Genomic DNA, 18,741 nt, shown 5'->3' on the forward strand with positions numbered 1-18,741 from the left:
CAGCTGAAGCAAGAACAAATCTGCCTAGATCACCCTTGTCCTAAACCAAAGCTCTCCCAACAGAAAAGAAGAGCGACAGCTCCTTTTCTTAACTTTTTTTTTTTAAAGTAAGTTCTAGGGGCGACTGGGTTGTTCAGTCGGTTAAATGTCTGACTTTGGCTCAGGTCATGATCTTGCCGTTCATATTCGAGCCCCACATCAGGCTCTGTGCTGACAGCTCTGAGCCTGGAGCCTGCTTTGGATTCTGTGTCTCCCTCTGCCCCTCCCTTGCTCTCTCTCTCTCTCTCTGTCTGTCTCTCAAAAATGAAAAACATGGGGCGCCTGGGTGGCGCAGTCGGTTAAGCGTCCGACTTCAGCCAGGTCACGATCTCGCGGTCTGTGAGTTCGAGCCCCGCGTCAGGCTCTGGGCTGATGGCTCGGAGCCTGGAGCCTGTTTCCGATTCTGTGTCTCCCTCTCTCTCTGCCCCTCCCCCGTTCATGCTCTGTCTCTCTCTGTCCCAAAAATAAAATTAAAAAAAAAAAAAAAAGTTGAAAAAATGAAAAACATTAGGGGCGTCTGGGTGGCTCAGTCAGTTAAGCATCCGACTTCGGCTCAGGTCATGATCTTGTGGTTTGTGAGTTTGAGCCCCGCCGTCAGGCTCTGTGCTGACAGCTCAGAGCCTGAAGCGTGCTTCAGATTCTGTGTCTCCCTCTCCCTCTGCCCCTCCCCTGCTCATGCTCTGACTCTCTTTCAATAATAAATGTTAAAAAAAAATTTTTTTTAAATGAAACACATTAAAAAAAAAATTAAAGTAAATTCTAGGCTCAATGTGGGGCTTGAACTCACACCCTGAGATCAAGTCGTGCATTCTACCAACTGAGCCCGCCTGGGGTCTCCTTTACTTAACTCTTGGAATGTGTTGCCCTCTGCTGCCATTGATAATCTGCTCCCTTGAAGTCACTTCTAGCCAACTTCTTGTGATTTGCTGGGATCTGAAAACTCTGTTTTATTCACTCATTCCTCTCAAAGAGCTCCCAAAGAGCAGTCAGAGGACAAGAAGTTTAGTTTTCAATTGGCCTGATGCCTTTCCAAAGGCATCTCAAGCCATTAGGACAAAGCAGAGGTTACTTCAGCTGAGGGATCTACTTTGGTGTTAAATGAAATACCAAGGCATTGAACGCTCCTAGAACAAATTAAAATAATTATTTTCTCCTATTCCCACATGTCTGTGCACAGCACAAGTTCTTAAACTTCCTTGGCTTCATGAATCTCAAAGGAAATGGCCAAATGAGAAGTTATTCTAGAGATTCACCTTGGATAAGAGAGTCTTTCAATATATTCCAATACATTTAATACGTTTTAGTTGATATTTTTGGAAGCGCTCTGAGGACAGTTAAACATTAAAATACTTTGTATTTTATATTTGAAATACATTAAAATACTTTTAGCCTTTACAAATGCAAGAATTGGTTCTCTTACCAATTCTTGAAAAAAAAACCTAACTGTTCTGCTTTTCACTTTTGAAGCTATCTACTGGGAATCTATCACCATGTCTCAGTGCTGGGACTAGCACTCCAAGAACCCAATATTGGGCAAAATTGTGAAATGAGCAGGACGCTCCCTATTTTCATAAGGATTATCTCCTTGATAGTTTCAATTACTGTTATGGAGAAATGTGCTAGACGCACTGATGATGGCCGTAAGAAGGGGTATATCTTCACACATATGTAGGAAACATACAGCACACAAGGTATCAAAGGGACACACATTCCTGGAACGTTCCTCAGTGTCTCCTGTGTGCCAAGTGCAGGGAAGATTAGGAATACAGCAGTGCAAAGACCAGTCAAGAAGCCCGTTGTGGGAGTGCCTGGGTGGCTCAGTGGGTTAAGCATTTGACTCTTGATTTTGGCTCAGGTCACGATCTCACGGTTCGTGAGTTTGAGCCCTGTGTCAGGCTCTGCACTGACAGCATGGAGCCTGCTTGGGATTCTCTTTCTCTCTCTCTCTCTCTCTCTCTCTCTGCCCCTCCACCTCTTGTGCTCTTGCTCTCAAAATAAATAAACATTAAGAAGAAGAAGAAGGGGGGGGAGGAGGAGGAGGGGAAGGGGGGGAGGAGGAGGAGGGGGAGGAGGAGGAGGGGGAGGAGGAGAGGAAGAAGAAGAAGAAGAAGAAGAAGAAGAAGCAGCAGCAGCAGCAGCAGCAGCAGCAGCCGCAGCCGCCAGTTGTGTAGCAAGAGAGCAGGGACCAGGTCCATTTTATGCACTGCCTTCCCAGACCTCACAAAGTACCTGGCCCATGGTAGGGGCTCAATTAAACTTTGTTGAGTGAAAAGAATAACACACAGAATAGGCTGCACTCTGAGAGACCATGAGAAAAGAAATCATCAGAGTTACTTTAGAGAAATCTGTCATGGAAAAATTCACCGAAACTAATTGCAGCTCTACTGTTATTTTTAATGTTTTATCTTGCCCCCTCCCTTCTCTGACAAAGTGCATCAGAGACACCCCTGAATTCTCCCATACTCCCTCCCCCTTTCCTGCAATGTGCTGAAGAAAGGCACTGTTTGAGGATAGATGCTTTGTGTCACATCTCAGAAGTCAACTTTAAGATAATTGCAGCGGAAGCAGCTTTTAATCAACTGACAGGCGGCTTTAAGAAAATTAATGAGGACAAAATCTTAGGAAAGAGTAAATCATTTCTGACAACAAAGCTGTCTCTCTTTTTTCCCAATCCCCCCTTGAAGAAATAGTACCCTTCCTTCCAGGGTACAAAAATAAAATATCTTTATTTTTGGTTTTTGCCACTCCCAAGGCCAGACAAGATTAAGAAAGGCTCATTCCCTTAGATTTCTGGGGAATACTCTAGATTGACTAGAGTTCTAGGTGACTTTTGAAAATCAAACTTTCAGGGGCGCCTGGGTGGCTCAGTCGGTTGAGCGTCTGACTTCGGCTCAGGTCACGATCTCACGATCTGTGAGTTCGAGCCCCGCGTCGGGCTCTGTGCTGACAGCTCGGAGCCTGGAGCCTGCTTCAGATTCTGTGTCTCTCCCTCTCTCAGCCCCTCCCCTGCTCATGCTCTGTCTCTCTCTGTCTCAGAAATAAACATTAAAAAAAAAAAAACTTAAAAAAAAAAAAAAAAGAAAATCAAACTTTCAGAATCTAGGGAAGTAGAGATGAGTAGATTATGTCACAGGCTAAATTCCGGGCAAAGAGGTTATAGTGAAGATTATATACTGAAGCATGGAGCTAGGACTGGCCCAAAGAGCCTGTACACGTTAGTTACATAAACACTGGCCAGGGCTGACAGCGCTGGACACCCATGCTGCCCTAAGATCTAAGCTACAATTTAGTTATGACTAATTTGAACACTCTGGATATCAAGCCTTTGCTGTGGTTGATTTTAATGAATTTATAATAATAATCAGTCACTAGGCTCTGTGAAGATGGCTATAAAAGTGACAGAAAATGGCTATAAAAGAAAGACAACTGATGTTTCTTTATAACCAAGATGACATCCATTAATGGGCATCATAGTGATGTCTCCCATCCAAGGATAACAGTGAGTGGAATACTGGAAAAAGGAACTGAAGAAGTACTCCTTTAGATGGGGAAGGGCCTGGAGAGAAAGATAAAGATACTGCTTCTCACTTTTTAAGCCAAAGCATCTCTGTATTCTATAGCGTGCAGGCAAGCAGGCAAGGCCTTGTGGTTAAGAGCTCAAGGAAAGTCAAATGTGGGCAGGTAAGAATTTTAATCAGAAATGGAAAAAGGCCTCACAGCATTAGTTCTTAAAGTACTACCACTAGGATGTTAGCATGATGCAGAATGCTTTAGGCTGGAGATACACATCAATTTCTCAACTTGCTAGAAGTATCTGAAAGATACTGTTATTAGGAGCCATGGAAGTAACCAGATGAGGTTCTAGGGACGGTGAGAGCAAAAAGGAAAAGGACAAAGTTACACTGATAGGTGAGGTCTAACTAGAATCTCCATGCAGCCAATGATTCGTTCTCAGTCTTGACTGTGGGCAGAGTCATCTGGAGGCTTGGTAAAACAAGGATGGCTGGGCCCCACCCCTAGCCTGATTCAGCAGGCCTCACATGAGGCTGAGAATCTGAGTTTCTACGAAGTTCTCTGATGATGTTGATGTGGTCTCAGCAGAGTACACACTGAGAACTACAGTCCAGTTAGTTAAGAGTAGATCGTAGGTCTGTAAAAAATGGTAACAAATCTGTGTTCTTTCCCTGCTGCCTAGAGAATGAGGGGGATGCAGATCTCTACAGCCAGAGCCCCAGAGGAAGAAGATATACATAGGGACAGTCCACCACTGAAGAACAGAACTCGCAAGGTGAAGAAGTAGGGAAGGAGAGGAATGAAGAGGGAGAGACAGGGAGAAGAGAGGAAGAGAGGGGAGTAAAGGGGAGAGAAGGGGGAGAGAGGAGCTGCCTCTCTTTCCAACACCCCCTCCAAACTAACAATCTGCCTAGGTAATAGTTGCTCAACACTTAAATGCAGTTTTACCACATAACCACAAAGAAAAAGCTTCCAATAAAATGGACCTTGTTAAGTATTTGAGGCTTTGCCTTGAAAAGCACAATGCTGTTCCACAGAGAAAGGAGAGCTAAATTGCTTTCTCTCCTAGAGCTTCTCCCATCCAAGTCAAATGACAGTGTCCTCATCCATCACTTCTGCCAATAAAATGACCAGAGAGAAAAGCAAACCAGCACTGGGAAGATTCAAGCAACCAGTGCCTCTAGGACCTGTAGGGATTACGCAACAAGGATCCTCTTCGGTTCTTACTGAACCACTTCTATGCCCCCAACCCCCACCTGTTGGGGGGATGGTCCATGCATCTGCGAAAAAGAATACACAGCACCTTAATTCCGGTGTTGAAAGCAATAATCCTTATTCTTGCTTTCCAGTTCAAAATGCCCCGGCACCACTCCCCAGCCCCTACAGCTGCTGACTTTTGCCCTAGGTAAAACAGCACTTATTACTGATATAAAAATGGAAGAACAGTCTGGTGTAGGACTATTTCTGGTGTCATTAGTAATTTTATATTTTTGTTATTATGCTTTCACTTGGTTACAACCAAAGTTATTACAATGTGCAAGTTGCCACTATTTTAGAAAATTAATTGCAGTTTTTTGTGACAATATTATGCCTTATTCCAATTAGAAAATGAAAGCAGAGAGGGCACACAGGCAGTTCAGTGTTTTGAGAATTTAGCAAAACTTGAGCTCAGCAATCTCCAAATGCCTAACTTCAAAAACCAAACAGAAACTAGCAAAGAGCGTTCCCCGGCTCAAGTATAAGGTAGCCAGACACAAATAAGACCCTGAGTCACAGAATAGCATACTCAGCTTGGAGGAACCTGGAATGGGCAGAAGGGAGGGGATGATCAAATATGTGCTCAGTCTTACTTTTCCAGATTTGCCAACCACACTAAAGTCGGGAAGACTGAGCCTAGTCTCAGAAGCAGAGAAGGGAAGTATCAAAAAGACCGTGATCCTAGAAACAAAGGTAAAAATTAAAATGGCTCAACACAGGGGCAGAACAGAATCCAGAACGCAGATATTCATGGGAGAGCTCTTGAAGGCAACAACAACTGAGAGAAGACAGGAGGGGAAGCACAGAGAGCCAACAAGCTAAGTGAGGTCTGGCAGGAAGTGGAGCACAAAGGCCACAGCGCCTGTGACAGGATTAGCCAAGGATCCAAGCCCCACGCATAAAACCACATGTAAACCAGAGACTGTGTCTCTCCCCCTTGCTTGAAGGGGCTGCGGGCAGAAACCTAAAATGAAGAAAGGAGTCCATAAGAACAGCGGCTCTCAAACTCAAGTGTGTTATCAGAATTACTTGGAAAGTTTGGTGTACAAATGCAGATACCCCTCCCGCCCCATTCTTATGCAGATATGTAGCCCCCCCCACCCCCACCCCGCCGCTGCTGTGGTCATGTCTGTTTTTGACAAGGACCCCAGGTGTTCTAACACAGGTTGTTGGAGGAACACAGTTTGAGAAGCACTGATCCAGAGGTCTGAAAACTGCTTAGAATAAATGTATCAAGGCAAAGCAGCAATCAGCGATTCATTTTCGGAAGAGTGTTCATATGGGGCTGGGTAAGAGATCATCTCTTGGGGAGAGATGTCACTTAGTGGGAATTAAAATAAGGTAAGTCAATGCTCTGGAGGATGTTCTCCTGGGAATGTCAGTTGACCCAACAAGCTTACCCCTCTGGAATATTACATCATGGTGATTTCCAAGAAGGACCACCAAAAAGAAGGGGAATGAATTCTGGGTAGAGAAGCTTGAGGACAGGCCCATCACCCACAAAAGCATTCCTTCAAAGACAGAGCTTTACATTACAGATGGAGACACCCACCCATACTTACCTGTGCAAAGAGGAAGATGCTCTACTGTCCCATTAAACCCTCGCTCCCTGATCTCAGACAAAAAGGCCCTCCTTGACTTAAACGGTGGTACAGCATAGCTATCCAAAAAAGCTGGTGTCTTCCCTTCCACCAATGACTGAATTCAGGGATATTTTCTGAGTGCTTTGGTGCCTTTGGATGTTAAGGGGCAACCAAGACCTGGAAAACCAGAAACTTTTCTGTAGTGCAGGGGTTTAAAGGCAGATGTGGTGGACACAGGGTGAGCAAAACCTTGTTCAGCAGCCTGGATCCTGTCTCTTAGGTGAGAGGAACACTTCCCAAATGGGAGCTTTCTAGTCACTTCAGCTCCCTAAGTGGCAGATGGTGCCTACTGAGAATCAAAAAAGCCTCACCAGGAGGCCTGAGAAATAGCTCTTGTCACGAGGCATGCAGCAGCTGGCTAGCTGCCCTGAGCCCCTTAGCAGGACAGCAACGGATCACCATATCTCCTCAGCAGACTCCTCCAACTGCATTCCCTGAGCTGCCAGCCCCATACGTGACAACATCTTGGCTTCTGCCCTGTAGCTGTTTGCCCTTAGCCAGATGTTTCTAAGCTACTTATGGAAAAGAGGAACCTTGCTAGGATGGTGGACTGGCAGGCTATGCCCAGGAGCTGGGCAGGAGCCCTGGCTTCCGGAAGAGGCTGGAGATGTCCATTAGTGTTGCCGAAATCAGATCCTGTCTCTTAATGATTATAAACAATTATTCCACAATTAGGCAGGAAGGATTTAGAAGAACAGCTGTTGGGACCAGGATTCTAGGTGGTGCAAGGCAGACACCAGGTACTTTTACCATCCGAATCTGAAGAGAACCAAAATAAGAATATTTAAACTAAACCTTAATGTCCATCCTCAAATGTCTAGGTAAGAAAACAGGCCTGTGAACTTCCCAGAATGTGTTCTCCCAATCACCTAATATCAGATATTTCCAAAGTCATCTGGAATTCAAGAATTGGGACTTCCCTGGCAGTATGATTTCAAGGGCACAGACTGCCTGTTTCATGTTTCACCCCTTTCAGACGCTTGGTGGAATATGCTGTCACCTATCACTGGTTCTGCTCGATACCACCTAGAAATGCTAAGGAGAACGTTTGCCTTGAGATCCTCTTTCATTCATTCAGCTTCTCCTAGATGTCAAGTTCCTTATTTGTACTTGAACTTCATAAAGGCGAAATGGATATGATCTTCGCTCATAAAGAGCTCACAGTTCCAAAGAGGAGAATGACATGGGAGGAAGTAAGTGCAGTCTGATGTGGTGAGTGTGAATACGCGTGCCAGTAGCCAGGTACAATGGTGGTACAAAGAGGGAGTGATTTGGAAAGGTCCTGGAAAAGGGGAAGAGCTACGGACGTTGGGTTTGAGAGAGAGGACAGTCCAAGTAAAGGCACACTGACAAGAAAGCACCTTCTGAAATTCCGGGTGCTTGGAAGTGGCTCAGCAGAGTTGGATAGAGGGTCCCTGTAGGAGATGGGAGGGAGAAGAGGCTGGCGACAACCATGCTAGGCCACCCACTTTCCGTCACTTTCTACACAGTGGATCCTATCTCTCTCTCTCTCTTTTTTTTTCCTTTAAAAAAACAAATGTTTCCATTCCAGGCATCAAACATCTACATGCACAGCACTAAATGAAGGGCCCTGGGGGATATGCCCCTAAGGAGCTTACACGGAACCTAATTGGGCAGATTAAACATACACACCACTCAGCTAAAGAAAACACAAAACAACACATAAACAAGTGCATAAAACTATAAATGGCACAGCACAAAGTGCTAAGGGAATTCATAGGTTCTTAGCTTGAGACAGAGCTTAAATACCATCTAATTAGAGAACCATTCAAATGCTCAATTCCCCTCAGCAAAAGCAAATCAGCCCCCATGGGAACTCAGTCAGAAACTAGTATGCTTGAGTTCAGAAGGCCACTAACCCCATGATGCCCAGAAGGCTTTTACGGCAGTATAAGAGAGGTCCACCTCAGACAAGACAGGGCCCCAACAGGACCTTTCTCTGGTAGTGAAATGGACGAGATGATTAAGAGCACAGCGGCTACCGAAAGGCCTCATCCTCCAACATGATTACAACCCACGGAAAAGAACATTTCATAGTATACCGTTTATCAATTTTTATAGTTTGCTTCTTCAAAAAAATTTTTTTTTTAAATAAGCATAAATATTTCACTGGGTCCTTTATGTATCTCCAGACTAAAGGTCTCGTGTTGAGGTAAGGAGGTACTCAGTTTGGTCTTCATCCAAAGACACTTTCAGGCCTCTGGGGAGCTCAGCTCAGGAACGAGGGTGTGAGAAAGTTCCTGCTTTTTAATAGTCCAGAGCTTCCAAAAGCTGGTCATGGATGGGCCGGACTGCAGTCTTTCCTTATTCTTTACCAACATGCTACCTCTAGCCTAGGCTGGGAGATCACGCCATTGCCCTTCACTACCCTGCCAAGCCTGGAGAGCTGCCCGACAGTGGAGGCATAAGCCGTGGCACTCACCCTCATGGAGGTCTCGCCACCATGGGCCTGTTGCAGTCTGAAGACCTGGGCCACCATGTGCTCTGTGGAGGGATGCAGCAGGATCCTCCTCGAGGCCAAGCCCACCATTACGTATCGGCCCATTGGGGACAGGCTCACCGAAATGGCATTGGGACCTGAGAGCCAACAGAACAGAGAGATGTTTCCCAGAGTTCTTGCCATCACAAGGCAATAATGTTCCCTCTCAGTCTTTTCTCTTTATTTTCAGTTTGCGTCTTTGGTTACCCAGGGGCTCTCTCATAGGAGTGCAGTGAGGAGTATAATGAGAAGGTGTCTCAAGTGTTGAATACAGTGTTTGACATACAGAAAGTACTTAACAAATGCTCACCACTGTCATCATAGAATCACATTTAAAAAAACTGGTACCATACTGAAAATACTATTTTGAAATCTATTTTCACTTCATACATTAGGACCATTTTTCCACCATTAAATATTCTTCTATAAGAGCATTTTAAAGGCCAGATGGTATTTTACCCTATCAATGCACCTTTATTTATTTAAGCAATTCTTCACCATTTGACATTTTCTCTATAAGTAACACTACTGTGAACATCCTCGTACATAAATCTCTGTATAGTTTCCTAATTATTTTCTTAGAAGTGGGATTCCTGGATTGAAGGGAACATTCATTTTAGGGGCTTTTAATACACAAGGCCAAACTGCCTCACGGTGTATAAGCTTCTCCAAGCCATGACCAAAGCTCCTCCTTTATCTATGGCCATCACAGCAGAAACATGTTGGTGATGCTGTCATGGCAGGAAGGACTCTTATTCTGAGATTTTTCTGTAATGCTACCAGCCAAGACTCCTGCCAAGCAATCTTCCTCTGGCCTGTGTAAGGAGGCAGGGGCAGGATATGATCAGTACTCCAACCTAAGCTATACCTCACCTAGGAATGCCCATGCAAAGGCACCGGCATCCCTCTGTCACTAGGTTGGGCTTTCTTTCCCTTACCAAATCGCTTGGTGTAGAGCATTTCACCCAGGTTATGGGGGGCCAAGGAGTACACTGCCAGGATGCCTTCATCAGGAAAGCCCCTCTGGCTGCTAGGGATGAAAGCTGCCAGGAGCTGGCCATCTGCAGAAATGTCACAGCTGGCATCATTGTAGATCTTGCAGTTCTGCACCAGCACATTCACGGAGGCTGCATCAGACAAAGAAAGAAAAGAGGGTAAGAAAGTTTGGAGTTGATGGTGTAAAAAATTCTGGGCCAAGAAATTTGGGGGCTTTCCTAAGGGCCTGAACCCTCTCTAGAAACGCTAAAGGCTGCCTTGTCAATCAAACTAAAATTTCATGGAAGAAGCAACACAAGAGACTGGAAAGATATGTCTCTTTTACCATTTTAATAGGAAACGACAGATAGTCAACACAATCACAACCACCTGCTGAGTCTTAGCTCACACTTTGGAAACATCATTTGAGAGATTAGATATGGAAAAAGTTATTAAAAATTGTTCCTGGAGAGCCACTCAGCAGCTGTTATTGTCCAAGAGATCAAAACTAAGATGAGTGAAAATGCAAAACCACTGATTCCAAGAGAAAGGTGATACAGGTAAAGCTTCCTTGGGGTGAGGATCCTACTGCACACCTGCTATGCGACATTGGAGAAGGAAGTCATTTCATGAGTTTGTGCCTTACTTTCTCATTTAAGGGAAATGGAACATTTAGAGACTTCAGACTTCTGGACAGGTCCTTGTTAACACCTGTTCCTAACTCCACAAGAGAGGACAAAGAGAAACAAAGCCCAGCTGTGGCTGGATGGCTAGAACTCCTCATTTCTCACTATGCCGTAGGCCTTACCAATGCCATAAGCAAACAGCCAGGGGCAGCCTCAGTCTGTACTTGGCAGCTACAAAGAACTATGCACAGGGTCAGCCAGGCAGCAGGCTCAGCAGGAGGGAGCAGGGTGGGGGTGGGGGTGGTGGAAGAATGTGGGGAGGATCTGCTCCATGTGACAGGACTGAGATGTTGGCCAGCACTGGTCCTGTGCCTGCACGCTTTGTTTGGGTTTTCATTTGAATCTCCGAAGCCCACTGTGTAATTCCCTGCCAAGAGGAAGCAGCTTACCCTTGATGTGAGCTTGGGAGCAGAATGCCCACACCAAGGGCACAAGCAGAACGGCACAACACATCCAAAGGGACCAAGTTCCTCTGGGCTTTGTCTCACTTAGATCTACTTCAAGTGCACATGAAAACAAACTTTTCAGTCCTTCTCTTATTTGAAGGACACTACTTGAATGTCCACTGTCAAAAGCATTATGGTTAAAAAAAAAAAAAAAAAAAAAATCAAGCTCAGCTGCACTCACCAGATTCCAGGTGATCTATTCTAGGAAGTCAAAAGGCCTGCCCTGGAAGGAAGGTCAAGGGCAAGTTCCCCCATGAAATTAAGGAAAACAAAACAAAGAATTGCTTTTCAGGGGCCTAAGGTTTAGGGGCTCAGGGACCCACAGTAATTTCTAATACTCTATATTCATCCTCCTTTCCCTGTGTGTTGTTAATGAAGTTACAGAGACGACAAAGTAGATCCAAAAAGACATCAGAACACATTGATTAGGCTATTGTGCCAACTCTTGGGGGCTGACACCTACAGCACCATTACACATAAAACCGAGGAGGGACCACAAGGATGGTTCTGTTTGCTAACTAATAAAATAATGACATCCAAATATTCACTGCTATCACCATTAGGGCTCTGTACTGCTCAACTTCCAACCCACCATCTGCTCTAGCCTGTGTGGCTAGATTTATCTAGTTAGCACTGAGACCGTCTGCTCCTTACTCAGGGTCCCCAGCCTGGTGCCAAAAAATGACGATCTTTTCCTCCTTCCCTAGGCTGACACATGATTCCAATTGGCGATATATAAAAAAGAGAAAAAAACAAAGGAATGGGGGAAGCTTTGGGAGTGAGTCCATCTTGATCTTCTAAACTTGAGGCTGGCACAACCCTCAGAAAGATAAAAAGAAACTGACAATTGAGACTATAACAAACTTTAAAACAGTTTTGCACAATTACCATTTTATCCACATTTAATATCTTAAAAACACATGATGGCTATTTTATGAAAGTAGGCTTTCTTATCTCCCTGATACATAGATCTCACTCACGTGTGCTCACATACAACTCAGTTGAACATATAGAAATCTACAGTGACCCTCAGAACTCACCACCAACGTAAAATAAAAAGCACTTAACTGCTTACTGTCAGATTAATTCCTAAGGGGAGCCAGGGTGGCAAGGAGAGTACAAGTAAGGTTTTCCTTCTTCTGGAAAGCCTGGCTCTAAAACGCTGAAAAACTGGGCGTATAGACAGAAAAGCATTTTGTCAGCCTCCAGTCCAAGCCACTGTGTTTGTGTTTACTACATTATGATGAATCCAAATCAATGGCCACCTCCCAAATTTTGTTCCTTCCCCACCAACTCCACCCAGTTTCACAAGTGCTCCCAGTCACTGCAGGGAGCTCACAGACAGACATGCAAATGACAAATGAAAAGAGAATGCCGAAAACTCAGGCAGAGCTTCTCCAGGCGTATGTTTAATCGCAGCAACTGTGCAGCTAGTGACCCGGGGCTTCACTCCTGTCCTAATGAAGGGGATGTGGCAGGCACACAGTGATTTGGTAGCTTCACTTCTGCGAGCACTGGGTGGTGTGTTTACAATTTCATTTTTATTTCAAAGTTCCAATTAGTGGCTTACATTTGCTGCCCGTTGTCTATTAATTTCCCACATGGAAATGGAAATGTTCAGTTACAATGGTGAGCGGTCACTGCTTCAATTCACTTGTGTAGCTTCTCCTCATGAGGCTGAAATTTTGATGAGTTAATTTACACAGGGAGAGGTTTCTTGTTTTCTGGGGCCATAGGAAAGTAATGCACTCATGACAAGGACAACTCACCCTTTCTGGACTGAACAATAATGTAAGCAGGTAGAGAAAAAGGTGAAGTGAAATAAAGCCTAAGGCACTGGCAACCCACACACCAGTAGAAATCTTTGTTCTGCTCTCTGCCTCGCCTTATCACAGTGCTTCTCCAGTATTAGCATGCATCAGAATCACCTGGAGGGCTTATTAAAACACAGAATGTTCGGGTGAGGCCTGAGAATTTGCATTTCTAACAAGTTCCCAGATGCCTCTGATGCTGCTGGTCTGGGACCACACTTGAAAACTGCTGCCTTACCAAACAGTCCTTGATCCCTGGGCTGTAGCTCCAGCAACCTGCCCTGCACTTAAAGGCAAAAACACACGTGGGGAAGGGTGATGGGGCAGCTCAGAATGGAAATAAAGGTTAGGAAAGAAAGGATTTTTCAAATCAAAGCTGCTTAAGAGCTTCAGGGGGCAGCTCCAGGGGGAGAAAAAATGATGCAGAAGACAGCAGGAAGCCATGTTCCAGACTCCGCAATGTAATCTCCTCCTAATTATAAATGATTTCCAAGTGAAAATGCCCTAGCAGGGAATGGGAGGGGTTAGAAATACTGATGCCTGGAGGAGCAGATGGCTCTGCCTTCCTATCAGCTCCATAAATTATAAACAAACACCTTGTACAAAGATCGATTTGTAGCCTGTTGCTGGCTGGCCAGATGAGGCCATGGGAGCGATTAGCAGTTGCAGTGCTTTTGCAAATGCATTAGATACTGATTTGGAAAACTCAAAGGGGTTTAAATCAGCAGGGAAATTTCCTTTTGGCTCTGAGCCCATCTGGTTGCAGAATAAGACCTCCTCACAGAACTACGTATGACACTGCAAGCCCTCCCTGAAGGCACCGATCGCTACATCTCCTGTGGTATGGTCTGCCTTACACCACTCACCCACTGGATTTCTGAAGGCCAGTTCTGGCAGGAAAACCTAGTGACCAACGCTCTTTACCCAATAAGAGCTCACTCTTAAAACACAAGAGTGAGCGGCGCCCGGGTGGCTCAGTTGGTTGACCAACCGACTTCGGCTCAGGTCATGATCTCACAGTTTGTGAGTTCGAGCCCCGCATCGGGCTCTGTGCTGACAGATCAGAGCCTGGAGCCTGCTTCAGATTCTGTCTCTCCCCCTCTCTCTACCCCTCCCCTGCTCACGCTCTGTGTCTCCATCTCTCAATAATGAATAAATTTTAAAAACAAATAAGAAAAGAGTGAATCTAATGAGCTACTTTTTCATGAAAGTGTTTTCAAAATTATCTACACGTCTGAGGCCTTTTCACCGGCTTCTAAACTTTACAAAGAGGAATTCATTAATCTTGCATCCCAACTGAGAGAAACATGTGGCAAGAATCTTTAACTCCAGAAAAAAGTGAAATGCAATTCGGGTAAGTCAGATGACCAGCAATATAGTGGCTACTGAACACATGAGTAAAACTCAAGCCCAGTGGCTGGCAGGCACAGGCTGTGCCACAGCCAAAGGCTACCCTCGACAGAGAGGTACGTGGTGTTCAGAAATGAATCCTACAGCAAAAGAAATTCCCTACTTACTCTTCTCACAGCTGAATCTATCAAGAGTGAAGATGCAAACTGTAACTAGAGTTCATTCAGACCAACCAGCAAACCACAGGCAACTCAGGTAAAAGTGACTATCATTCTAGAGGGTAATACCATGGGAAGGAACACTGACTATAATTAGACATATACGCCCTAAGCAACCAGAACGCAGTTGTTTTCCAAGGTCAGAACTCTGACAAAAATAGGACACTCTTAAAAAGCAGAATTCTAACCCCATGCATGAGCCAAACTAAATGAGCCAATCCAGTTCCACATGAAACTCTCTGATCAACTCAGGTTTTACAAGAGTTGTAATCAAAAGATGCAAGAAGAAACACAGAAGGAGAATTATAGGAAGTTGTAGTTGGAACAAGTTAAGGCTTATACAAAACACATTGGGACAACCAAAAAGGCCATCAAAGCTACGACAGCAACATATCCTATGCCCGTTTTCTGAAGGTTTTGTTTTCCTATCAAGGCAAATGACCTGCAACTGGGTAGAAACAACATGCTTGAGAAGGATGGGAAGCCCATTACAGATAAGGCAATGGGGTGAGAGCAATATCTTACTTACATGAACATTACTCTCCATAGATGGAGAATACATATCCCAGTGTACTAAAGATGGGGGCAGGTGGGACTTTATAGAATTATGGCCATACTCTCAAAGAATCATGGTGCAATTTCCTAGAAAAAGACATGATAAAAATAGCTAGCACTTTCTGACCATTTATTATATGTCAGGTAATGTTCAGAGTGCCTGACATTACTAACTAATATAATTCTCAGAACAACCCTATGAGGTTTGCACTATTATAATTCTCACTTTATAGACAAGGAAATGAAGGTGGAGAGAGATTAAATAACCAAGGTCATACTGCTAAAAGGTGGCTTGACCAGGGATTTGAACCTGGACAGCGTGTCATAAGAGTTCATGTGCTTACCCCCTTATAGGACAGTTGACAGAGAAAGTTATCAAAGAACTACCTCCCTCTATGCAAGGAAGGAAGGAAGGAAGGAAGGAAGGAAGGAAGGAAGGAAGGAAAGAAGGAAAGGAAAGGAAAGGAGGGAGGGAGGGAAGGAGGGAGAAAGAAAGAAAGAAAGAAAAGAAAGAAAGAAAGAAAGAAAGAAAGAAAGAAAGAAAGAAAAGAAAGAAAGAAAGAAAGAAAGAAAGAAAGAAAGAAAGAAAGAAAGAAAAGAAAGACAGACAGACATTAGGCCCAGACCTTTAAAATACAAAAGCATAAGCAATTCAAATAGTATTTAAACTGCTCCAAAGAAAACCTACCAAATTATATTTATAATACAAGCATGATACTGACACCAAATCCATAGATATTATAAAAAAGGACAGGGCCATCCCACTTGCAAAAATCAATGAAAAAAGTCTATTAGTAAGCTACATGGAAAGAATTTTACATTAAAGAATACTCCACCAACCAGGTGTTTTTTTTTTTTTTTCCAAGAAATGTAAAGACAGGTTCAATATTACAGAATCCATTAATATGAAGATTTTATTATTAGATCAAAGGAGAGGAAAAAAAACATATGATCATCTTCATAGATGCTGAAAGGTCATGACTAAATTCAAAATCCATTCTCGATAAAAACTTTCAATAAAATAGGAATAGATGACTTCCTTAAAATGGTAAACTAGTTCTGGTTCAACCTAAAAGCCAGCAATATGTTTATAGGGAAAAAGCTAGAAGTTTTCCTAATAAAATCAGGAACAATATGAAGCTGCCTATTATTTAACACTGTACTGATAGGAGCCAATGCAAATAGACAAGAGAAAGAAATCACGAATGTAAAACTTGGAATGGAGAAGGTAAAATTATCACTTCTTACAGATAACACACCTAGAAAATCCATGAGATTTACCTGAGTAACAACTATAATTAGTAAACAATTCAGTAAGACAGTAGGATTTAAAAAATAAGCTTATAATAGTAAACTTAAGAATTCTGTAGGATCTATATGAAGGAAACATTCCTAACAACACAAGAGAAACTTGGAGAAATGGAAAATCATACCACATTCTTACTAAAAAGATACCATAAAGATGTTGAATCTCCTTAAGTTAATTTATAAGTTTAATGTGATTGCAATAATTATACTACAGGGTTTTTTTTCAGGGCGGAGGGGGTGTGAAGGGAAGGAGTAAAACAGTTTTAAAGTCCAAACAGGAAAACAAAACTGCTTGAGCAGACAGGATAATTTGGATTAAAGAAATAAGAGGGGCGCCTGGGTGGCTCAGGTGGTTAAGCATCCAACTCTTGATCTCAGGTCAGGTCTTGATCTCAGGGTTGTGAATTTAAGCCTTGTGTCTGGCTCTGCACTGGGCATAAAGCCTACGTAAGTAACAACAACCACAACAACAACAAGAGGGGATGGGTCTAGATTCTAAAACACAAAGCCTCAAAACAAACCCATGTGGTACTCTCACATGAATAATCACACAGATCACTAGGATAGAATGGATAGTCTAGAAATACATCTAAATAAACACAGGAAAGTAAAAATAGGATGAAAGTGACATTCCAAATCAATGGGGACAAATGCATTAGTCTATAAACTCAGGACAAATGAGTACCCATATGGAGTAAAAGCTGGATCATATTCTGCTTATTTGGAACTAGGTTAAACTTCTAGTGAATCAAAGACTTGAAGGTAAAGGAACTAAAATACAAAAGTACTAACTGATCTTCCTAATGATGACACAAAATCTGGGAACCATAAATGGAAAGTTGGATAATTTTGACGACTTAAAATAAGTTCTATGACAAAAATAACCTTCAGCAAAGTCAAAAGACAAATGACAACCAGGGAGCTCCTATTAGAAGTTAATTTTCTGATTTAGAAAGAGCTCCTGTAGACCCGATAAGGAAAAGATCAGCAACACAATAGAAAAACAGGTAAAGCACATGGACAGGTCAAGAAAAGGCAATACACATAGCTAAGTGTATAAAGAGGCGCACAACCTGGTGTAATATAAGAAATACAAACTTAAAATACCTACATACTATTTTTTACCTATCGGAAATGCAAATATCCAAAAATACGGTTAACACATTCTGCCAGCAAGAGTTTAGGGAACAGGCATTCACATAGGCTGCAGGGGAGAGTAGAAATCGGCATAACCCTACAGAGGGTGACTTAGCAACATCTACCCAAATCACAGATGTATGTACTCTTCCTAACTACAATTCTATTCCTAGGAATTTATCCTATGGATATTCTTGCATGTATGCAAAACAACAAACTACAGCACGGTTTGTATGGTGAAAGACTGAAAACAATTTAAAAGTTCCTCAGAGGAAGACTGTTTGAAAAATGGTTAAAAAATGGAACCAAGAGACTCCATTTGGACAATGGAATACTGGCACTTATTAAAAAAGAAAGAGTTAACTCTTCATATACTGATATGTAAGATGACCAACATACATTATAAAGTACAGAAAGCAAAGTGCAGAAAGAAGAGTATGTATAACATGTTACCATTTGGGTCAAACAGAAGGTGAGAAAACATACATTTGCATTTGCCTGTTTATACACACATAAGGTATCCTTGAAAAGATATACAAGGAACTGCTAATTGTGGCTGCCTATGGGGAGGAGTGGTGGGTACCTGGGAGCAGGGCCGGTAAACTTTCCACTGTAATATTATTTAAAAATTTTTTTTTTATTAACATTTTTTATTTATTTTTGGGACAGAGAGAGACAGAGCATGAACGGGAGAGGGGCAGAGAGAGAGGGAGACACAGAATCGGAAACAGGCTCCAGGCTCCGAGCCATCAGCCCAGAGCCTGACGCGGGGCTCGAACTCACGGACCGTGAGATCGTGACCTGGCTGATGTCGGACGCTTAACCGACTGCGCCACCCAGGCGCCCCTGTAATATTATTTTATAGTTTAAAAAATTTTGAACGTTGAATACATTTCCACAAAGTAAACAATATAAACAAAATAACTTGAAATAAATTATGGCAAATAAGATCTGGGTCAGAAATCTGGAGCTGAACAAGCAAACCCGGTATTCAATAAAGGAAAGAGTAGATTGCAGCTGATTCCCAGCAGACTTAAACAAAAAGATTATTGAACATGTGGCTTATAAGTACTTAGAAATAAATGATTGCTACTGTGGTTTCACTAAGATTAGGACATGAAAAACTAACCTTATTTTCATGGTCTGACAAGGATACCAAGACTGGCAGATTGGGAAATGCCACAGAGAACATCTTGATTATTTTAAGCATCTGACAACCTCTTACAATACCTTGTAGACAAGATCTTTTTTTAAATGTGGGCTTCAGTTGGGATCATCATGCCTGGGTGCTAATTCATGAACC

General features: G+C 43.1%; 1 protein-coding gene across 11 annotated transcripts in view; it reads right to left on the minus strand.

The window, feature by feature from the left end:
* AMBRA1 (autophagy and beclin 1 regulator 1) overlaps positions 1 to 18,741 on the minus strand; it is a 179,874-nt gene that overhangs the window by 22,142 nt on the left and 138,991 nt on the right. For all 11 annotated transcript variants that reach the window (XR_006297466.1, XM_043581124.1, XM_043581122.1 and 8 more), the window contains 2 exons: positions 9,891 to 10,079; positions 8,896 to 9,050 (listed from right to left, as the gene is read on the minus strand). Coding sequence is in view for 10 of the 11 variants with exons in the window: in XM_043581124.1 (XP_043437059.1) it covers positions 8,896 to 9,050; positions 9,891 to 10,079 (344 nt within the window). In the remaining variant the exon portion in view is untranslated. The remainder of the gene's footprint in view (positions 1 to 8,895; positions 9,051 to 9,890; positions 10,080 to 18,741) is intronic.

The sequence above is a fragment of the Prionailurus bengalensis genome, chromosome D1 (genome assembly GCF_016509475.1).
Source record: "Prionailurus bengalensis isolate Pbe53 chromosome D1, Fcat_Pben_1.1_paternal_pri, whole genome shotgun sequence".
NCBI lineage: Eukaryota > Metazoa > Chordata > Mammalia > Carnivora > Felidae > Prionailurus > Prionailurus bengalensis.